The 21,295-nt window shown below is 40.7% G+C and overlaps 2 protein-coding genes across 3 annotated transcripts in view; both read right to left on the bottom strand.

Moving 5' to 3' along the window:
- Positions 1-16,675, bottom strand: part of syt16 (synaptotagmin XVI) — a 30,846-nt gene extending 14,171 nt beyond the window's left edge. For both annotated transcript variants that reach the window (XM_026151751.1, XM_026151752.1), the window contains exon 1: positions 16,308-16,675. In XM_026151751.1, the coding sequence (XP_026007536.1) occupies positions 16,308-16,320 (13 nt within the window). In that variant the 5' untranslated portion in view covers positions 16,321-16,675. The remainder of the gene's footprint in view (positions 1-16,307) is intronic.
- Positions 16,676-17,655: 980 nt separating this feature from the next.
- On the bottom strand, positions 17,656-21,105 carry snapc1b (small nuclear RNA activating complex, polypeptide 1b). Its single transcript, XM_026151755.1, has 10 exons — positions 20,757-21,105; positions 20,187-20,343; positions 19,963-20,103; positions 19,667-19,771; positions 19,213-19,371; positions 19,041-19,094; positions 18,825-18,887; positions 18,602-18,740; positions 18,114-18,185; positions 17,656-18,012 (listed from the first exon to the last, which is right to left on the bottom strand). Exons 1-10 carry the CDS (start codon positions 20,885-20,887, stop codon positions 17,975-17,977), a joined length of 1,059 nt encoding a protein of 352 aa, XP_026007540.1. The 5' UTR covers positions 20,888-21,105; the 3' UTR covers positions 17,656-17,974.
- Between the last annotated feature and the right edge of the window lie 190 nt (positions 21,106-21,295).

Raw genomic sequence — 21,295 nt, 5'->3', positions numbered from 1 at the left:
TAATACACCTCTGAAAAGTATTTAAAACTTATAGCGTTAAAAAACGGAGTCAGTATAAAGAGGGAAAGAGTGGCAAGAATCACGATCCAGTCCTGATCACACACAACAACATATTGTTGTGCGTGATCAGGACTGCACAGCTACAGTGTAAGTCTGTATTTATTTGTTGTAGGAGGAAATTATAGAATGATTAACTGGAGAGACTTTGTTGGATCAATAAATATCCTAGATGCAACACAGCAAGCTCTCAGTAAATAAATACAACAAGCCCATTCATTTACCATCTGCGATGTGTGCATTAACACTTTATGTGCTGTATATTGCTAATCTATATACTGCCTGTACACTACTACACATACGTAGTGAGCCAGTTTCCCTTTCTTTATATTTTGTTTCCCAGCATCTGTATTTTTGAAAAACTTTTTTAAGCTGTCTTAAACAACAGTTCTCCAGAACTTCTTCTTTTATTTGCTGCAGTTCATTCACTTATTTCTTTCAAATCCTACCTGAACATTTTCAGTGAAAATATTTTGTTTGTTAAACCATTTAACACTGAGCTATGAATCATTTAAGTATATAAAAGGCGCCTAGCTCAAGGGATTAGTGCTGTAAATAACAGGGAACTTAACATAGGACAAACTTTAAATAGCATCTTTAGGCACTCTGATACCACCGTCCTGTTGCAAAAACATGTCAGTTGTTCGCATTAATTTTTGCACCAACAAGATGAATCCCTGTGTGAATCCCTTGAGCAAGGTGAAGAGGAAAACAGGGAGAAACGGTTGAGAAATGGACTAAAAATCAGTGGCAACAGGTTTCATGGAGAGATTAATCTAAATTTGAAATTTCTGGTTCAAATCATTATCAATATGCATAGATGAGTTCAGGACAGAGGTAGTGAGTGTTATGGTTTGGGGCTACATTTCAGCCAGTGGTCTTTGAGATCTTATTCCAATTGATTGAATCATGAATGCAGAAAGTATCATCATATTTTAATCCACCATGCAATCCCTTCTGAAAAGCATATGATTGTCAATGGCTTCATTTTTCAGCATAACAATGTTCCCAAACACACTGCAATGCAGAAAAAGCATACGTGAGTATGGAAAGAAACCCAAAACATACACACACAATTCTAAACACTATCAGTCATGGACTGGCCTCCCCAGAGAGCTTGGACCTCGACATTACTGAAGCAGTGTGAGATCAGCCTGGGGGAAATATTCTTAAATAACTTAACCCTCTCAGGCTCAAATTAACTTTTTGTTGCTAATGCACAACCAAGTCCTGCAGTGGTACTTCTGAGTAAAAAGAAACCCATAAAATATGTATGTGGGGTAATCAGGTTGTTAGTTTTTAACTGTTGCAAATCGGCAACGCCTGCCTCGAGAGGGTTAAAGAAATTAGAAGACATCTTGGCTAAGAGAGTTCAGACTGTTGAAGAATAAAGGTGATCATTAAATATTTGTTTTCATGCTTGAATTTTTTCTACTTTATGTGCTCTATTTTCATGTTTGCACATGCCTCAATAAATTAGTGCACCTATTTTTCATTGTCATGTAAGAAAGTAGTGATGAAAGTTGGTCACAACTAAGAAACGGGTGACCAGACAGGCAAACTGAGGTAGACATGGGCAGAGATGAAGAGAAACGCGAGGGTGTACTACTCTGCTCTGCTTTCAATGAGGTGCCTTAGTCTCCTTTAGCACGATGAAAAGAAATGCAAAGGGATGAGGGACAAGGTGCCTTTTCCTGTTTCCACGGTAACGTTTCAGTGAGCAAAAATCAATGGAACCAAATGAACATGAGTACACATTCTACTGGGAGCTGACGCCAAAGAAAGCACTCGGCAGTGTAGGTGGTGAGGATTCAATACACCTTTTTTTTAACTCTCCACCTTTTGTTTTTGCCTCTCTTTAACTTTCATTCATGAGAACCTAAACTCCCACGCTTTACAGACGTACCTGATGTACCTTCATCTACACCGTAGACTTCCACCCACATCGTGTGTTCCTACGCGACGACAAAATAATGAGCAACAACAGCAGTTGGTTTCTGTTGAGAAGAGGTTTTGACTGCTTAAAAAGACTTTAATCCTTATTTACTTTCTTCCTATTTAGGATCTAGCTCCTAAGAAATTCTAATACTGTTATTGGGACTCATGAGCCTTTCCTTTCTTCTCGTTATAGAGAGAAGACATAAAACTAGAGCTCCATTGCTATATTTCAGAAATAAGAAACACTTATTCAAAACTTCACAGTTATTTTTCACTATTCAGTAAACAAGCATCACTGGAACAGAGCCTTTCTCAACAAAGCCATGCAGCTTAGTTCTTATTTATATAAAGACTGTAGTGTATCAGACACGTATTTTTTTCTCTATATTTTTTTGGTATTATGCTTTGATGCATTTTTAAGTCTAATGTAAGCCGGGTTGTAGCACAACCCCACCTTGTGTACCTTTTCTGCTAGTTAGTTATCTTGCTGGACAAACTAATATTTTTAATTAATTTTATCATTTACAGTGGGGCAAAAAAGTATTTAGTCAGCCACCGATTGTGCAAGTTCCCCCACTTAAAATGATGACAGAGGTCAGTAATTTGCACCAGAGGTAAATTTCAACTGTGAGAGACAGAATGTGAAAAAAAATCCATGAATTCACATGGTAGGATTTGTAAAGAATTTATTCGTAAATCAGGGTGGAAAATAAGTATTTGGTCACCTCAAACAAGGAAAATCTCTGGCTCTCACAGACCTGTAACGTCTTCTGTAAGAAGCTTTTCTGTCCCCCACTCGTTACCTGTATGAATGGCACCTGTTTGAACTCATCATCTGTATAAAAGACACCTGTCCACAGCCTCAAACAGTCAGACTCCAAACTCCGCCATGGCCAAGACCAAAGAGCTTTCGAAGGACACCAGGAAAAGTATTGTAGACCTGCACCAGACTGGGAAGAGTGAATCTACAATAGGCAAGCAGCTTGGTGTGAAAAAATCAACTGTGGGAGCAATCATCAGAAAATGGAAGACATACAAGACCACTGATAATCTCCCTCGATCTGGGGCTCCACGCAAGATCTCATCCCGTGGGGTCAAAATGATCATGAGAACGGTGAACAAAGATCCCAGAACCACACGGGGGGACCTGGTGAATGACCTGCAGAGAGCTGGGCCCAAAGTAACAAAGGTCACCATCAGTAACACACTACAACGGCAGGGAATCAAATCCCGCAGTGCCAGACGTGTTCCGCTGCTGAAGCCAGTGCATGTCCAGGCCCGTCTGAAGTTTGCCAGAGAGCACATGGATGATACAGCAGAGGATTGGGAGAATGTCATGTGGTCAGATGAAACCAAAGTAGAACTTTTTGGTATAAACTCAACTCGTCGTGTTTGGAGGAAGAAGAATACTGAGTTGCATCCCAAGAACACCATACCTACTGTGAAGCATGGGGGTGGAAACATCATGCTATGGGGCTGTTTTTCTGCCAAGGGGACAGGACGACTGATCCGTGTTAAGGACAGAATGAATGGGGCCATGTATCGTGAGATTTTGAGCCAAAACCTCCTTCCATCAGTGAGAACTTTGAAGATGAAACGAGGCTGGGTCTTCCAACATGACAATGATCCAAAACACACCGCCCGGGCAACAAAGGAGTGGCTCCGTAAGAAGCATTTGGAAGTCCTGGAGTGGCCTAGCCAGTCTCCAGACCTCAACCCCATAGAAAATCTGTGGCGGGAGTTGAAAGTCCGTGTTGCTCGGCGACAGCCCCAAAACATCACTGCTCTCGAGAAGATCTGCATGGAGGAATGGGCCAAAATACCAGCTACTGTGTGTGCAAACCTGGTAAAGACCTATAGTAAACGTTTGACCTCTGTTATTGCCAACAAAGGTTATGTTACAAAGTATTGAGTTGTATTTTTGTTATTGACCAAATACTTATTTTCCACCCTGATTTACCAATAAATTCTTTACAAATCCTACCATGTGGATTCATGGATTTTTTTTTCACATTCTGTCTCTCACAGTTGAAGTGTACCTCTGGTGCAAATTACTGACCTCTGTCATCATTTTACGTGGGGGAACTTGCACAATCGGTGGCTGACTAAATACTTTTTTGCTCCACTGTAACATTTATTCACGAAAAGCCTTCAGAACAATTTAGTGAAAAAGTTTATGAAAATTAAACTCCAGGAACATTCTCCAATTTTCCCTAAGAAGCAATAAGAAATGCAAAGTAAGCAACTGAGTTAGAGAAGGTGACGTCACTATGGCAACTGTAGCTCTCTAGTTTTTATGTGCAAACAATGTTGTTGACAATAGCAGTGGCTGGTGTGAACCCAGAACTGCAGTCAGTAATAGGGAACATGAGACTAATCGTAACCCGTGTAACACGTTACTGTACTCACATTTTTCAGTAACATGGCAATGTAGTGTGCTAAATTCAGTAATTACATTATAGGTACAGGTAAAGTTAAACAAACATGTTTTGTTTTCTTCCTGCACATTTGCACTACAAGCAGCTAATTTAAATACATATTCAAGAAGACAACTGTGGAATGGTCTACGACTTATGAGGAATGGGTTGATGTATTTATTACTTGTATTTGTACTGCATGAAAGGACAAGAGCATGATGGGGAAATGCAGTTGATGCCTTGACTGAATAATACTGCTAAACACAACTTTGGCTCACTGAAAGCATCTGCAAAGGCAGCATGCTAACACCTAAAAAACCCAGAGTGACGTTAAAGCTGAGTGCATGCTGACTCCAGTTCAGCAGCCAGAGTCTGAACACCAACAAATAACACACAGTAAAGCACTTTATAAACGAGCACAGTGTGGAGGAGAGCCTGTTTGATCACCAGACCAACAAGCTGGAGTCCAACACTCCAGCTTTTCCTCACCAGACCAGGTGTGCCAGCAATCAGCTGGCAAAGCAGATGTTCGAATGATGCGATCAGCACAATTTTATGCAATAAAATATTCGCTTTTACCAATACAAGCAGTTTACAATATCACAGGTTACTAGATGCATATCACAAGAAAAACATAACTGCTTCTTATTGAAGACAAGTGAAAATGCATCGCATAAATCGTGTTTTTCCTGCAGACATGCTGATGGGACGTTTGTGGTGTGGTGTAGTTGTGTATGTAGTAAACTGTTTGAAATGGCTTGGGCAAAGAAAGAGAATTCATTGCATAAAATAGCGCTGATCACATCACCTGATTGCACTGCTCAGTACAGCCAGCCAAAACCAGAGTTTCTGACTCCAACTTGCCGGTCCGGGTGAAAAACCTGTAACCTGACTCAAACAGGCCTCCACACAGTCCTCATTTATGAAGTGCTTTACAAACCCAAACATTACGGCTCACAGGTGGATTTTCCTGTTTGAGTGCAGCTAGCCAACCAACTTTACTGAAAAACATCGTTGGTTTCCTAACATGAAATTCATAAACATTTTTAAATTTATTTCCTAAATCCTGCTCCTTAGACAGTGTTACATCTACGTCAGTTTTTGAGAGCAGGGCTCCATGATGTAACTGGAGCACAAACTGGGTGTCATCAGGACACTACAACATAGAGCGAACACCATCCCCACAGACACAGCGGCCAGGGAGGCAGAAGAACAGCACATCAAGAAGACCCTTTACATCCCAGCTGGACATTTGTCAAAGCTGGGACGGCACTTAAAGAACGCTCCAGCCGATCCAGGAGAAAAGGACAACTGCTGCCTAGTAATGCCTCAGTGATCCCGTATGTGTCAGGAGTATCAGAACGGTTGAGACACATTTTTTGTAAACACCGTGTCTCTGTGGCTTTTAAATGCCAAAACATGATGCGCCAAAAACTGGCCCACGCCCAAGGATCGGGTCCCCCGACACAAACAGAGTAACATAGTGTACGCTGTTAAGTGCAGGAGGATTGCTATGATTTATACATTAGGGAAACCAAACTAGGGCTGCTCGATTATGGCAAAAATGATAATCACGATTATTTTCACTGAAATTGAGATCACGATTATTTGACTATATTTATGTAACCCTTTAAGACCTACTATAGAACCAAGTCCACCAGAGCTTATATTATTTTTTTACATGCTGTAGTGCCATTTGTGGGAGCATTTCAAGTTGCTATACATCAATACAACTGTTATAGCCCATATTTTAATAATATGTATGCATTAAGTGCATAGTAACTACATTAATTGCAAAAAAGTGCAATAAACTACAAAAAAATTTGAAAATCGCTTTTGTTTTGTTTACATATATTTCTACTTGGAGAAGTTTAAGAGGTTTATCCCTCAAAACTTTAAATACAATAAAGTTGCAAAAAATAGTTTCCCACCACAGGAAATTTATTTTGAGTGTCTTCATAGTTTTATTTTGGAGATACAGCAATTTTTATATACTGCAGGAAAAACAAAAAACAATCCTATGATGCAAATTTGCAAAGAAAACAGCACGTGCATCATTTCACTGTGGGAAGTGTTACGAACAGCTGATAGGAACGGCAAAGCGTGTTTCTGGAATATTATGTTTTTGTTCCTGCAAGCGCTTTTTATGCAATTTTTGCAAAGCTATATGTGGAACGAAACCGTGACCGAGGACAAGCTGATGTCATAAGATGTAAGTACAACTCCTCCGGTTTCATATGCAAAACAAATTATTGCGCTAGCTTACACGGTTCAGATTCTACAGGGATTTAAAAATAGTTACGCAAAACGGAGCGTGCTGCTCTGACCGGCTTTAAAGGGTTAACAATGACTTTAGAAAAATAATATAAAATAGTGTGCAACACCACTGAAGTTTTTTTTTTTTAAACTCTTTTCAACCAACGGCAGTCACTCTCCAAATAACTTCTGCTTAGCTTTCCGAGCTTCCCTCGGGTCCTCTTAATCAGCGGTCTCCAACCTTTTTTGCGCCACAGACCGGTTTATGCCTGACAATATTTTCACGGACCGGCCTTTAAGGTGTCGCGGATAAATGAGGGAGGGGCTAATAGTCGGCTCAGTCATTTTTAATGATCGTTGAAAGCCCAGATCGTAATCGTGATTAAAATTCGATTAATTGAGCAGCCCTAAACCAAACAACCTTTGATGAAGCAGATGGTTCAACACAGAAGAGCTACCTCGTCAGGCCAGGACTCTGCAGTCTATTTACACCTACAGGCCAATGGACACTCTTTCAACGATGAGGATGTTCACATCCTGGACAGGGAGGAACGCTGGTTTGAGGGGAGAGTCAAGGAGGCCATTTACATGAAAAGGGAATCGAGTAAGGGCCCTAAAGGTACATCTTTCACTTGGTTCCACTTGAACTGCACACTGCAGACATGACAATGTGGAGACGACATCTGCGTACCACCAGTGATGTTGTTTTGGTGTCCGTGCAGAGGATAACGCCTACTAAGAAAATGCCCACCACAGCCACAGCCTGTTCACCAGCTGCTATCTCACAAGTAAGACTCAAGAATAACGAGCAAAATTACTGAACTTATCCTCCACGCTTGGAAACCATAAAAGGGAATTACGTATTAATTCTTGATTTGTGTTCAGAAGCAAATTTCTTAGTTTGTACAATGCAGGGCTTCACCACATGAGTCTGTCTCTCAAGGTTGAGAGACTGAAGGATAAATATAGGGTTATTTCAGTGAAGTTGCCAACTGTAACCACTGTAACAAAGAAAAACAAAACTGTGCATTTTTTTCTTTTTCAAAGAAGAAATGCTGCTGTCACCAGTTCCTCAAAGTCTCTGCAGACAGGCCACCAGCTTTCTACATGTTCAGCTTCTGTTCACTCCCACAGAGAGAGAAGTGTGCAAGTGTGCATGACAGATGCAGCACGGGAACACTCCTGCTCTGGCTATAACGCTGTCCAAATTTCACTTTGAAAGACATCACGCCACCTACTCACTTCTCCACTCACAGGCTTGTGACGACATCGACCGAGAGAGCGCACCTCACTGCATTATCGGTGTTACATTACTTTTAAACGTGAGAAGCTAACAGACAGCTCCTCCTCATTTATTTATAATATACGATACATGTTATGGTAACTGAATTCTAATTCCTTTCAATGGAATTATACAAATATTGATTACCCCCGAAAAGTAACGAATTTCTAATAAATTAATTCCCAAGAGATGCAGAAGTGAAAACAGTGTGACGGTAAATGTTTGGATGGTGTGTTCGGGTGTGGCTGTAAATTGGAGTTTCCCTCTCAGCTGCTCTGACAGTCAGACACTGAGCTCAGTGTTGGAAACTCAGAGCCTCCCACTGTCTACATGCAGATGGACAGGAAGAAACCCTTGGTCAAAGTCTGCCCTCACACCTGCCACACACACACACACACACACACACACACACACACACACACACACACACACACACACACACACACAAGCGCACATGTATGCCACTCAACAAGGCAGAATTTCAAACATAAAAATACTTGCATGGGAAAATAATCTCTGTGAAAGATGATTTTCTTCATTGAACCAAGAGCTGAAAACAGTTTGTTGAACATGCAAACCTATAAAAGGCAAGACCACATTTTTTTTATTTATTTATTTTCTCACAAGCTGATCTTAGCGAGATATCAGATCCGAGTAATGAGATGGAGAAATCGAAAAATTCCCAATCGCTAATCTGCGGAAGACCTCTGTTGTGAAAGACTGTTTGTGCATCAGTGCATGCTAAATCTTTATCCGCTGATTAATATGCAGCTGCTGATTTTTCCAGCCTCGCCTTTGAAGTGAGTAGCTCCAGAGGAGAGAAGAGAGCACTTTGATCTGAGCGTTCGAAAAGAAAGTAAAAAAAAAAGAAGTCACACAGCAGCAGCGGCAGCGAATGCCACGTTGCTATCACTCATTAACAGGGATATGAGTGGTCTTGAAGAGGAAAAACATGCTGCTTTGTAGTTTTTCCTTTCTTCTTCTTTTAGCCATGAATAAAGCATAAGGAGTACATGCTGTCTCTCTCAGTTCATTCTAAGGTCACTCATTAATGTGGGTAATTAGTTTCAAGACTTGTGGCCTCTTTGTGTGTCTCCTTATCCTCTGTCTACAGATTAATACTTTAACACACAGCTGAATGCTCTCTTCTCACTGTAATGAAGGCAGACGCCTGAGGAATACAGGATGATTATTTCTCTGTCTGGAATTGAGCAACACCATGCACAATCTAATGTTTTATTTCATTCAGTATCCCAGTAGGGCTACATTTATCATCATTTTTTTCCTGCTTGTTCTTTTATTATTCTATACACACCACAAAACACCTCTAAAATTAATGCTTTGTCCAGTCAATTTATTAAGCACAACTAGATACTGGATGGCTCAGTTCTTTGAATAAAGGTTGCTCAGTGGCACATACGCTAACTCACGTAACGTCTGGCTCACGGAAAGTGCTCAGTCGGCCTGAGAGCCGTGCAAAAAGTCCCGGTCCCTAGCAGACTGCCATTAGGAAACACCACACACACATACACAACAATTTATAAAGGAAACAAAGTTGGAACTGAAATTTCATCACAAATTTTAAACTGTCTTGTGCACTACCTGTTCCTCAACAAAGTAATCACATTACATGTATATGAACATAGAGGGCGAGACACTGAACTGTGGTTCAACACCCTGACAAAAAGCAATCAGCCACCAGCACCAACCACGAGGAGCCTAAGAAACACAGAAACATCGGCACAGCATGTTTTCATTGTCAAACACACTGACCACAAGGTAAAGAGCACGTACGCACACACACACCTGAAAATCATAGTTTCCTTGGAAACAGTCCATTGGCTCTATTATGGTATAATGAATGTGTTTTTTCCCACCCACATGTAAGAAGGTCTCATGTTACCATGGTGCCATCTGTCTGTCCTGATTGGCTGGGAGGACAAGAACATCTCGGGGTTGAGAGATGATGAAGAAAGAAAAACAAGTCAAAAGTGGTTTCATTTGGAGCGGAGCTCCAAGAAAGACAGTCAAACAGCCAGGGCTCTGGGTTCACTAGTCTATGAATATGCAGCACTGAGCCAGGTGCAAATGCTCTATTCATGCAACCCTGAGGTCCCAAACGTGGTTCCTGTGAACTCGAATGAGGAGACGGCACAAACACACTCACCATAAGGTATTGAGCAAATCTGAGCATTTTTAACTGCAAGAAGAAGGAGAATCATAAATTCCCCTCATTAATACTTTGTAGAGACAAAACTGATGAGCTAGAGCTTCACTGAAATATTCTGCCGTAGCTGTTTTGAGCTGAAGCAAACCTAAATGATGGTGATAACACCACCGAGCTTTACCCCTTTATGACATCTTCTTTTGATAAGAGAAATATTTTCAAGTAAAGCCAGTTTTTTTTTAGTTTGTCTGATTTAAAGATTCAAAGAATTATTCAATGAATTATTAACCATGTGCAGCTTTTCACCAGCTATCTGAAACATACTAAAAAAAATCAAAAACCAAAACAAAGCCATATTTACAGGGAAGCTGCCATGTGTGCTGAGCCAGTCTATCCCTGTGAGGTGAATGACTGTTCCAGCAAAGCTTCTAAAAGGAGCTGGTCTCGGTTAGATGTGTCAGTGAGGAAACGCTCAGGTAACATTTTCCAATCAGCGTGGCTCACTAGCTTGTCTTATTTTAAAGAACAGGAGCTGTATGAAGCCTGTTAAAGCCTTAACTTTAATCAAAGATATCCCTCAACAGCACGTATTTTTGTCTAACTGAGGAATAACTTGATTATATTGCGATGTACTGTGAAATTTTCTTTGAATATGACTTCCTGTGAAGTATTCTAAGCCTTAAATGTCTTAGCAACAAAACTATTAATGCTTCATGCATTGCTGGGAAACCAGGATTTACAATACTAGTGCTGAGCTCCCATCTGCTGGTAAAATGCTGCATTACCACGGCAACACCAGAGGACTGCTGCTACACCGGAGGCTCGGGAATCTTTATAGAGCCTATGACGTAACCTACACAAGTGGCCAACATTGTGGCCGGCTTTATGTGGTGCATTATGTGTTAATTAAAGTGTGGTTGTGTCCCAGTGTTTTATATGTGCTGACAGTTCTGATAAAAACATATGAAATTTGGGGACTTTTCCCTCCTGAGTGCCCACTCTTTGTTGTGGTAAGTTTATTTCTGTTGCCAGAGGGAAAAGACATCTTTCACCACGTTTGTACATTCCCTCACGTCCACTCCAGGGGTTTCAGGAATCTCACTCAAGGAATTTGCTGACATTTGTGAATCTTTACATTAGGGGTGTCAGTCATAAGATCGGATGGAGCTGATAATATCAAGGCAGATGTTTGACTTTTAACTGTATTTTCATAAGTTGTACGGCTTTTTATGTTGATAAAGAACTAACTGAATGCCATTAATATACACCAAAGTAATTCAGTAACAGATAAACAACTACATGACTGAAGTTGCTATTTTTTCACTACTGACTATATCATCGGTACTCGCTCGCTTGAGTCAAACTGAATGATTAGCTACATTTCTCAGTGTAAAACCTTTACCACACAGTTAAAAAAATTCAAGCACAAATGCTGACTATTTTAATATTTATGATTTTAGGAGTTAGAAGTAAATGCATGTTCCACATACAGATCATAAGTGGTATATTAAACGCATGTAAATAGAAGTGAAAATATTGATTGAATCTCTGAATATTTTCCGTTTTCCAACTACACCTTCAACTTTACAACATAAAAAACAGCAGTGCTCACATTATCTATTCAATTGTGCACCAACACTAATTTACAAAGAGCCTTTGCCACCTCGCTCTTACTCCCATACTGGTAACTACATGTACACGGAAGCAATGAGATTTTAAATGACTCTGCTATTACTACAGATAAATATTTCTCTTTTCTTATTTGAAAAACAGCACCTACACTTATTGTATTATATCATGTAAAACAAAAATCTATATGAAATTTTCTAAGTTTCTTGTTGCAAAGTCTATCAAACTACTAAACAAATCCGCTAACAAACCACTAAGAAAAGCAACACTATTTAAAGGTTACACAAGACAAGCATCAAAGAAATAAATAGAAGATAAATAAAAAGAGGCAGAAAGTGGCCACTGTCCCAGCAGAGGGCCCAGAGCAACAGCAGTGGTTCAGCACCTAATTAAGGCACCTGCCCAGTGTTTTTCATGCTACCTTGTGCTTCCTGACCTGCTCTGCCCAACAATCAGATGACCCCCTAGGAGCAAGCACTTTGGTGACAGTGGGAAGGACAAACTCCCTTCTAACAGGAAGAAACCTCTGACAGAACCAGGCTCAGGGAGGGGCGGGGCCATCTGCTGTGACCGGTTGTGGTGAGTCTCACATGCTGGGAGAAGGTAAGGTCTGAGAGGAGATGGGGTGAGGATAAGCCAAAGAAGCTTGTCTCTCCCCGTCCACCTCACACCAGCTAAAAAACAACCTGGATTCATTTGGTCTGTTTCACTGTGCTGACTTCAGCTTTTTGTATTTTGTTTCTTCTGTCCCGATTTAACATAATTCGTAGTTGATTTGTACGTTTCAGCTTGAGAATCTCTGGACTCCTTCATTTGTGTTCCTATTTAAGATCCTTTCTAACTTAGTTAGAAAATATAGGGGATATAATTTGACCACGCAGTTTAGAGGCATAACAGGTAATGTCTCAGGGTAAAACAAGCTCTGGAGTCTTTGTAACGTTCACCAACCGTAATACCGAGTATAAATCCCTAATGAACAGAATACATCACAGGAAAATGTTGAGAAATTAAAGCTCTCCAACTTTTAACCTACTTTCTTTTGCTGGCGGCGGAGTTTCAGTGATCCCTCCTTCCCTGGCCATGCTGTTTCTCCTCTTCCTCACTTCCTTCTACTCTAATTTTAATCTTCTCTACAATTTGACCAGTGAAGAACTTGACTGCTTCACTCTCTCCTTCATCCCTCAGTCCTCCTGCTCCTGTAAATGCAACCGGATCCCTCAGTCTGAGCTGCTTTGTGCCCAGTGTGAGCCATCAATCAGCACAGCCTTTCTGTTTCCCAGTGGGCGAGGCAGATGTGTCTTCCTGAATACCACCAAGGCACAACAACGAGGAGGAAGGCAGAGAAAGCGAATACACAACTGGACTACAGAGCTCACAACCGCTTATTTGTAATATTTGTTTTTATATTTAGAATCAGGAAGGTGAGTGAGGATGAGAAGCTTAGTTCTTAACACAACTTTTAAGTTCAATAGCAGCATTTAACATGCCCCCCCCCCCCCCAACATAGGCATTGTGACTAAACTTGCAATAACAACTTTTGGCCACCTGGGGCAGCACAAACAACAGTTGATGTGGAATATTTAGTGTTTGGATTTTGTTTATAAATCATTAGGACTTCCATTAGTTTCTGCCTTGGCAACATCTTCCCAGGGTTTGCTGTTATGCTTTGTAAGTAAACAGTATAATCAAAACAATGTCATTAAATTAGGCAACATAATTCATATATTATTAAATTATTAATGATGCTGTTGATGACTTGGCACATTTAAAATGGATTAACTGATAATGCAAGAGAGGTCCATGATGCAGTGTAGATGTCATCTTATCTTATTAAAAAAATGTTTTTTGAAGTGGCCACAGGAGTACGCTACGGTATCAGACACAAGTTTTATAGGACATATAAAAACAAAGCTTTTTCCTTTTCGCTACATGGTAACTAACGCTAAACAGCATGACGCACAGGTTAACCAGGCTTTCAGCTCAATGTTAAACTGGACAGGTGCTGCTAGCCCTCAGATGCAGCAGGACGCATGTCAGCAATTAAAAATAGTTCAGGATTCATCCATTATTCATTGTTAATGTGGGCATCAGTCGTAGGTTTTAGCCATTCGAGCTGCAGCAAGCAAACAAACGCCAATAAATCATCCACACACACAGTACCTGCTCAGCAGCAGAGACAGCTAAAGACTGACTACTGAGCACAGAGGAACACCGAGCTCATCATAAGTCAGATATGTCCATCAGAGGGTGGTAAAGCCCCCAAACAAAATTAAACCAGAGAGAACAGTGGACCCAAATTTTCTCTGTTTGCCGGACAGCCAAAAAAGAACTCTTGTGCCCCCCTGTGGACACTTTTGACTGTGGCCGATACCTGCTGTAGCTTCAGTTTACTTTCTACTCTACTCTTGCGAGAAATTTTTAGTGACTTCAATAAGCCTGTAAGGCAAAGCAACAGCGACTGGCTATGTGGGCCTGCTTTCTAATAGGGCACTATAACTCCACCATTAGGCCTTTATTCTTAAAAAAGAGGGGAAATGGGTTTCAAGGCAGTTTAAATGTCCTAATACTACTAATCACACACACACAGCAACACACAGCAGAAGCAGCAGCAGCAACATTAGATCGTATTGAGAGCCCTCCTCCACAGCGGGGAGGAGAGAGCCATGAATAAGACATTGAAGCAGTCTGTAACTAGGCCACAATAACCAGAAACAGCCTCTCGTGCATGGCTAACTGCTTCCTACTGTTTTGCGGAGCATGCTGAGCATTGCTTTGATGCTGTTCTGAATCTTGTCTTAGCATCACTGACCTGACAGGTTAAGATGTAAACATCCAGTATAAGCCATCTCAAAAAGTCTCTGGCTGCTGTTCCACACATCTATTGATTTTTTATGATTCCCAATAATTCTTGACTTACAGATGAGTTTCTCGTTTTCAGTAACATGTTTTTCATTCTCAGAGTCACAGCTGACACAGTAAACTGTATGTGAAAGTTTTTTTGGCAGTTCATGTAGGACAACTTCCAATTTAAGCAGAAATAAGCCTATTCCTTGGTCGGTGTCTCACCTGGGGTGGGTTTTAAGACAACGGCTACTCACCAGCATCACCAGGCTAAAAAAAAAAAAGACACTAAATCTTAACATGACAACCTGCCTGTGGTCTTTCACACAGCCTCCACTTGCATGTATTTAAGCAACTATCTGGTCTCCTTCTGTCAAAGTAAGTGTCCTCTAAATCGTGACAGAAGGATCTTTTTAGTAGTCAAGCCTCCTGACAAATATGAAATATACCAGAGCTAACAATACCTATTGCAAATGTGGCCTGAGCATGAGGAAGCACACTTATGCTTTGCAATGTCCTCCTGCATGCATCAGTGCCCATGATTTTATTGTTTTGTCTAAGTAAATCGACTGCACACTAAAATATATTAAATAAAATGTTATCAGTAAACTAAATTCTACAACAAAAATAACAACACTTTGCCTGTCACCTAACATGGCCATTTGGCGTTACTGCTGCAGGATATTCACGTTATACCCAAACGAACAGAATCAGCTTTTTGGAGCTGCATCTGAAGTCTCATGATACAGACTTAACTGACCTGCACATAAGCCTTTTTTTGCATTTTGTTGCATTTCACCAACATCTATTTCCTCAAAATCAATTTTTATTATTAACAATAGTGACAGCAAAATATTTCTACATACAAAGGGCTACAGTTTTAAAGTCGTTGAAGAGCAAGCCTCGCATAGATATCATATGTACAGCTGTTGAGTTACTCTCTATTTGAATGAATGAATGAATATGCCATGTTGGAGTTCTGTAGTTCTAATACTCTGCTTGAAAGACACAGGGTAACTCGACAGTTCAACTTGAACTTGCAAACTATTTTTATGCAACAGTTTACATTAAAATGAAATATAGTAAAATATGACACGTGTTTCTGGCTTTAATTTATGAAACAAAACGACGTCTCCGTGTCTGTTTCTGAACCACTTCTACCTGACAAACCATCATTGTCCCCACCACCTGCGCCGCCTGACTGACAGAGCAGCCTAAAGGGAGGCTCTGCTTTTGGGAAACCCACTGGCAGAAGAAAGGGAAACCCCGTGTAACATCCAGCACATCCCGCTACATTCTATCAACGTCCTTACCGATATATATTGCAATGTCTCTCATATTATATGCTCTTCATGTGCAATTAGCTATTATTCCCAACTGTGCGAGCAAAATAGGCGTCCTTGAAGTGGCCATGATGAGGCAACTATTAACTCTCCGGAGTATCACAAATTTGCTGTAAGCCCCAGCAGAACGATTGACATTATTAATTAAATTCGCTTAAACGATGACTGGAAAAGGTTCTTTAAGAGCAACAGTCTCGCTCCATATGAAAAATATCTGTAGCAAATCAAAGGAATTGATAAATTGGCCTTCATGTACTGGCGCTCCCAGTCAGTCAAAATAAACCAGGAGGGGAGCCTGAAAACAGCAGACAGGGAGAAAAAAAAGCAAACTAAAAACATTAGATGCAGTCACACGGTGAGGAGGTGGGTATACTTACTGTCAGAGGCCATGGCTGTGGCTGTTTCCCTTCAGACTACGAGCAGAATCGGATGTATCATCGGAGGAGAGGGGGCAGCAAGCATCCCCGCCGCTCCTCATCCTCCAGACCCGCAGATCTGCAGTCACACAGCGGTGAGCGGTGAGGCGTTCACTGACTGTGGGACATTTGAATAATTTAAATTGTCAATCGGTTATTTGTTTTACAACTCAATATTTTGTGATCTTGTTATTTTATTTTATTTCATTTATTGGCCAAATAGGTGTAAGTTATGAGTTAACAAAATTTTTTCACATATACAGTCAGTACTATGTAAAACTCTTGTGCAAACACACCAAAATGCAGAGTTTGTACAGTTCTAATAAGGTTGAAAGTCAATATTTAATATTACAATTTTTAATCTTCAACACAGCCTGAACTTCCTTAGGCGAGCTTTCTTAGAATTTCCTTAAATAGTCTTCAGGAACAGTTCTCCAGGCTTCTTCAGAGACATTTTAAAAACGCGTGAAGGAAAAATTCTAGTTTATTCTCACATTTAGATTAAGTGGTTACAAGTTCACTGTAGAACTTTGCATAGCCTTGTATTTCTTAGGTGAAGGATGCATGTGTCAATATGACCTGCTTAGCTTAACTATGTTATCTGCTGTGCTGACTGTATGAAACTCCCAGGGAGGCAAGTGCCGGGTGCTTCCTGGAGCATAGTGTGGAAGCTCTCTGCCCAGCAACAGCGCAGGTGGACAAGAAACTATTGTTACTGAAACGATACAGAGAGTTGTGTGTGAAAAGGGAGCTGCGACGTCTCAAGGGCAGAGCTCTCCTGACTGTGTAACTGTGATGGTCGATGTCTGTTTTTCTCTCCTGCATGCAATAATTAAAAAGCTTGACCACAGCTGACCTCGTTGCAGACTTTCCACCACAGCTTTCTTGGATGTTTGCTGCCTAATGCTGAGGTCTGGGCTCTCATTTTGTCAAAATGTATAGTTCAAGCATATAAAAGTCATATTTAAAAAAAATCTGTCATACATTATTTATAAATTAGTCCATTACTTAATTTATTAATCACTAAAAATGTCAAAAAAAATGAAAACAAAGTGCTAAATAGTAAATTTACAGTTCTAAAGCTGCTAAACATAGCTTAGGCTAAAATTGCATTTACAAACCTCCCTCCAGCTGACATCTTGGCATTTGCCCGAAAATTATAAGCACTGCGAGGAAAAAACAAATCAAGCAAAAAGAAGATAATGAAAAACAAATTTGAGGTTATACTAAATAGCAAGACAGGCTACTGAAAACCAGATGTCCACATTTTCAAACACATGGAATGTTACACAAGAAAGAGACAGACAACTGTAAAACAATGAGTTTTTATAGTAAACTATCAAATTTGATCAAATATTGAAATATATAAACACATGAATGAAAATGCTTCAGCAGACGGTGTTTCCTTCAGAGAGAAAGCTACATGGCGATAAGCTTTACTATGAACAATGTTTCTATTAATTTACTGTAACTGTAATGTAACCACCAATGAATTGATTAAAAAATAATTTAAAAGCATGATAAAAAAAAAAAAGGTAAAGATGTCAACATGATTTATTACAATAGCAAAGCACATATCAGACTTCAGTGGATGCTCTGAACAGCAGCTCCAGTGTTGTGCAGTTTCTTCAGGACCACTTGAACTTTTTGTACTGTTTCGGTTTATCTTCAAGAAAAAGAACATAAAGAGCACAAGCCAGCCAATGAAAACACAGCAGAGGCCAGTGAGCAAACACACGAAATATAAACGAGCCTGATCACGCTTACCATCACCAGCAGACTCGAGCTGTGCAAGCCGACTGATCTTAGTGGTCGTCATTGCTTCCGTCCACAAGTCACCTGAGAAGTACAAAGGGTTCATTCATAAAGAGTTTCCATGTAATAAAATTCTATTCTAATTCTATTTTAATAATCAGCAGATGGAAAATATAAAGCATAGTGTACATGTGCAGTGATTTATAGATTAAATCCAGGCTGTTTCTGTGTGTTTTTAGCACTTCAGTGTCACTGTTTAATTTTACCGGTGCCTCGGAGGACTTGTATCCGCAATAAAGAACGGAAGGGTGATAGCAATAATAGTTTTTTATTTATTTATTAAAATATGGCATCTTAAAGCATGCTGATAATTTCCTACAACTTACTGAAGGTAAGTCTAATGCAAACCAGTTTGTCAATGTCAAGGTCAGGGCCTGGGATCGCACATAAAGCAGGGACAGGTGTGAAATGTTTATCTTTAGTGGTTACAGGAAGATTACCTGAAATATGGAGATTTTCACTGGTTCTGGCTTTGAGTGACGGCTTGGTTATTCTGGAGCGACCTAACGTGGGGGCGGATCTGGCCTCGTAATTGGTGGAATCCACTTCCACCTGGCGGTGACGCCTTGACTTGGAGGCCTGAGGGGAAAAAAACATATATAAAATAATAAATTGTCACAATAAATATAAAAATCAGTAAAGACTGTATCCACTGACACAAACCTCTGCTGCTTGTCCGTACGCCTTCGATTTGATGGAAGCAAGGAGCCCTGCCCTTTTGGAGCACTGAGGACACACACAAAGACAGCGGGTCAACAGAGGCGTCTCTGGAGAAAGTTACAGCATCTTTGGAAAACTCCAACAGCTTTCTGACTTCCTGTGATTCATCACCTAAACCTGCAAGAGACATGATGTAAGACACTGAAATGGCTATCTCACCTCCTGCTGGGATGATGTTCCCTCACTGCTGTCCTCTTCTTCGTCCACACTGTCCTGTCAGGACAAAACACGACACAGCGTCACATCAGAGGTGGGAAAAAACACACAAAAAGTGAAGCTATAACATGGTAAAATAAACTGTAACAACAGGAGATATGTTCTGTTTTCAGACCTTCCTTTTCTGCCAATTGTAGAAGTCGACCACAGCGCTGCGAAGCTGAGGGACGAGGTTTTTACGGATCAGGCTGACGGACGGATCTTGCTGCGCTGATGTCAGAGAGAGGGTGGATGCCTTCAGATTCTCATAGTGCTGGTGAATGTTGTCCATTTCCTGCAAGACAACAAAGATACCTGTTTGCTATGTTGTGTTGTTGATGTCCACCCCGCTTTTCACAAACCGCAGTATTTTTATTTTGAAATCTGAAAGGATGCTCCATGTCATTCCTGTGTTCACTTTCCTGCCCTCCTATGCAGCTAAAATCACTTTGTGTTGAGTATTTTTAACGTCACAGAGAGAATAGGATGCTTCTGCAGAGAAATGCAGCCTGAAATGTGATGCAGCTTGACTGCTATGTAACTACATTTGGTGGGGTTTGGGTAGTAGGGGGAAGGAAGGGTCGACTTACTTCCAGCAGCTCGATGTTAACCAGCTCCTGTGGACGGGACACTCGCTCCATGAACTCCTCATGCATTGGCGACCTTTCCACCTTCCTCTTCTTATTGTAGGTGAGCTGGGGGAAGGAAAGAAGAAATATCTACTCTAACTAGTGATGTAATGTTTCTAGCCTTGGATGGACCACAATTCCTGTCAGCTGAGAGCAGAATTCTGAGGTTGCTGTGGGCACAATATCATGGAAGCTGAAAATAAAATAAAATAGATCCACATTAAAATATATTTAAAATATTTAGACAGGAAACTAACCAGAGAGGGTGTGGCGGTGAAGTGGAACGCTTTACAGAACATGAGCTGCTGGAGGATGTAGATCACGTCGAAGTGCTGAGCAACTGTAGCGTCTTTCTCAAACGTCTTCACGTCCGCCCAGTCTTTCAGTGCCAGACGGATCTGCAGCCAGAGACACAGCAAGAGCTTTATTTCAAGTTTGCTGATCACTTTAAGGAGAAAGTACATGTGCTGTCGGTCCTGACCTGCTCAGAGGGTGACGCATTCTGGCACTGATACAAGCTGTACAGGAGGTAAAGTCCTCCTACTCGGATCTGGAAGCTGAAGGGTGGCAGGAAGAAGACAGAGGCCACGTCCAGTATCAGACGACTGAATTTTCGCTTCTCGTGGTTCACAGTGCCACTGCAGCGAGAGAAACATACAACACTGAGAAAGGATTTCTCCAGTAAGGGGTCTAAGAGCTCAGTGGTGCTGCTGCTGCTGGTGGTGTGATGCATGATCTCCAGTTTAATTTTTTAAATGTAATTTATTCGGTTGTTTCCTGTGTGTTTATCCATGTTTTCACCATTGAGATTATTTGTTCATGGCCCTTTCACCTTAATTATTCTGTACTTTGCTTTCCTGGAAATTAAGTGTGTCTATAAATTGGACACTTGTGTGTGAAATGTTTGCCTTTTAATAATAAAGATAATAAGGGTGACATGAACTTAAAGAAAATATTTCTCATTCTGACACACAAAAAACCTCAAAAGAATTTGGGTAAGACTCAAACCCTGTATTGGAAAACAAAGGGATGTTTTGAGCAGAAAACCTACTAGAAAATCTGTGAGAACTTCATCTCTCTCCATATTCTGGCGAAAATCTCGAAGCGGACGGACTGTGTTCGCTGGAAGCGCTTCAGGAGCTGCTCGCAGTCTGCTTTCACCTGTTTCCCGCAGAAATCCATCGTCCTGATGCCTCTACACACGAGTCAACGTGAAAACACAACGTCACAGAGCTTACGTCGTGGACATCATCAACTTTTATTTTTATTTACGTTTATTTTCAAGCTTCTGCAGCGAGAAAATGTCTCTTGGTTAGCGAGACCGAAATTTAAACACAAGATTAAACAACCGTCGAGCACTTAGTACGTCACCAGTCCTCGACGGCTGACGACACCTTCACTGACCGTCTTGAAAAATGGAGGTCACATTTGTTTTTAAGAACTTTATTTATGAACCTCGCTACAGACAAAAAGGCACCAACAATGGTTATTCAAGAAACTAATATACACAAAGTATAGCATTAAAAAGGAAAGAAAAAAGAATAACAAAAAGTGAAACGTGAAAAATAGACACAAAATGTGAAGAAATGA

Source organism: Astatotilapia calliptera, chromosome 19, assembly GCF_900246225.1.
Source record: "Astatotilapia calliptera chromosome 19, fAstCal1.2, whole genome shotgun sequence".
In the NCBI taxonomy this organism is placed as follows: domain Eukaryota; kingdom Metazoa; phylum Chordata; class Actinopteri; order Cichliformes; family Cichlidae; genus Astatotilapia; species Astatotilapia calliptera.
The sequence above is the reverse complement of the archived record's forward strand: the minus strand, read 5'-3'. Positions and strand labels throughout refer to the sequence as shown.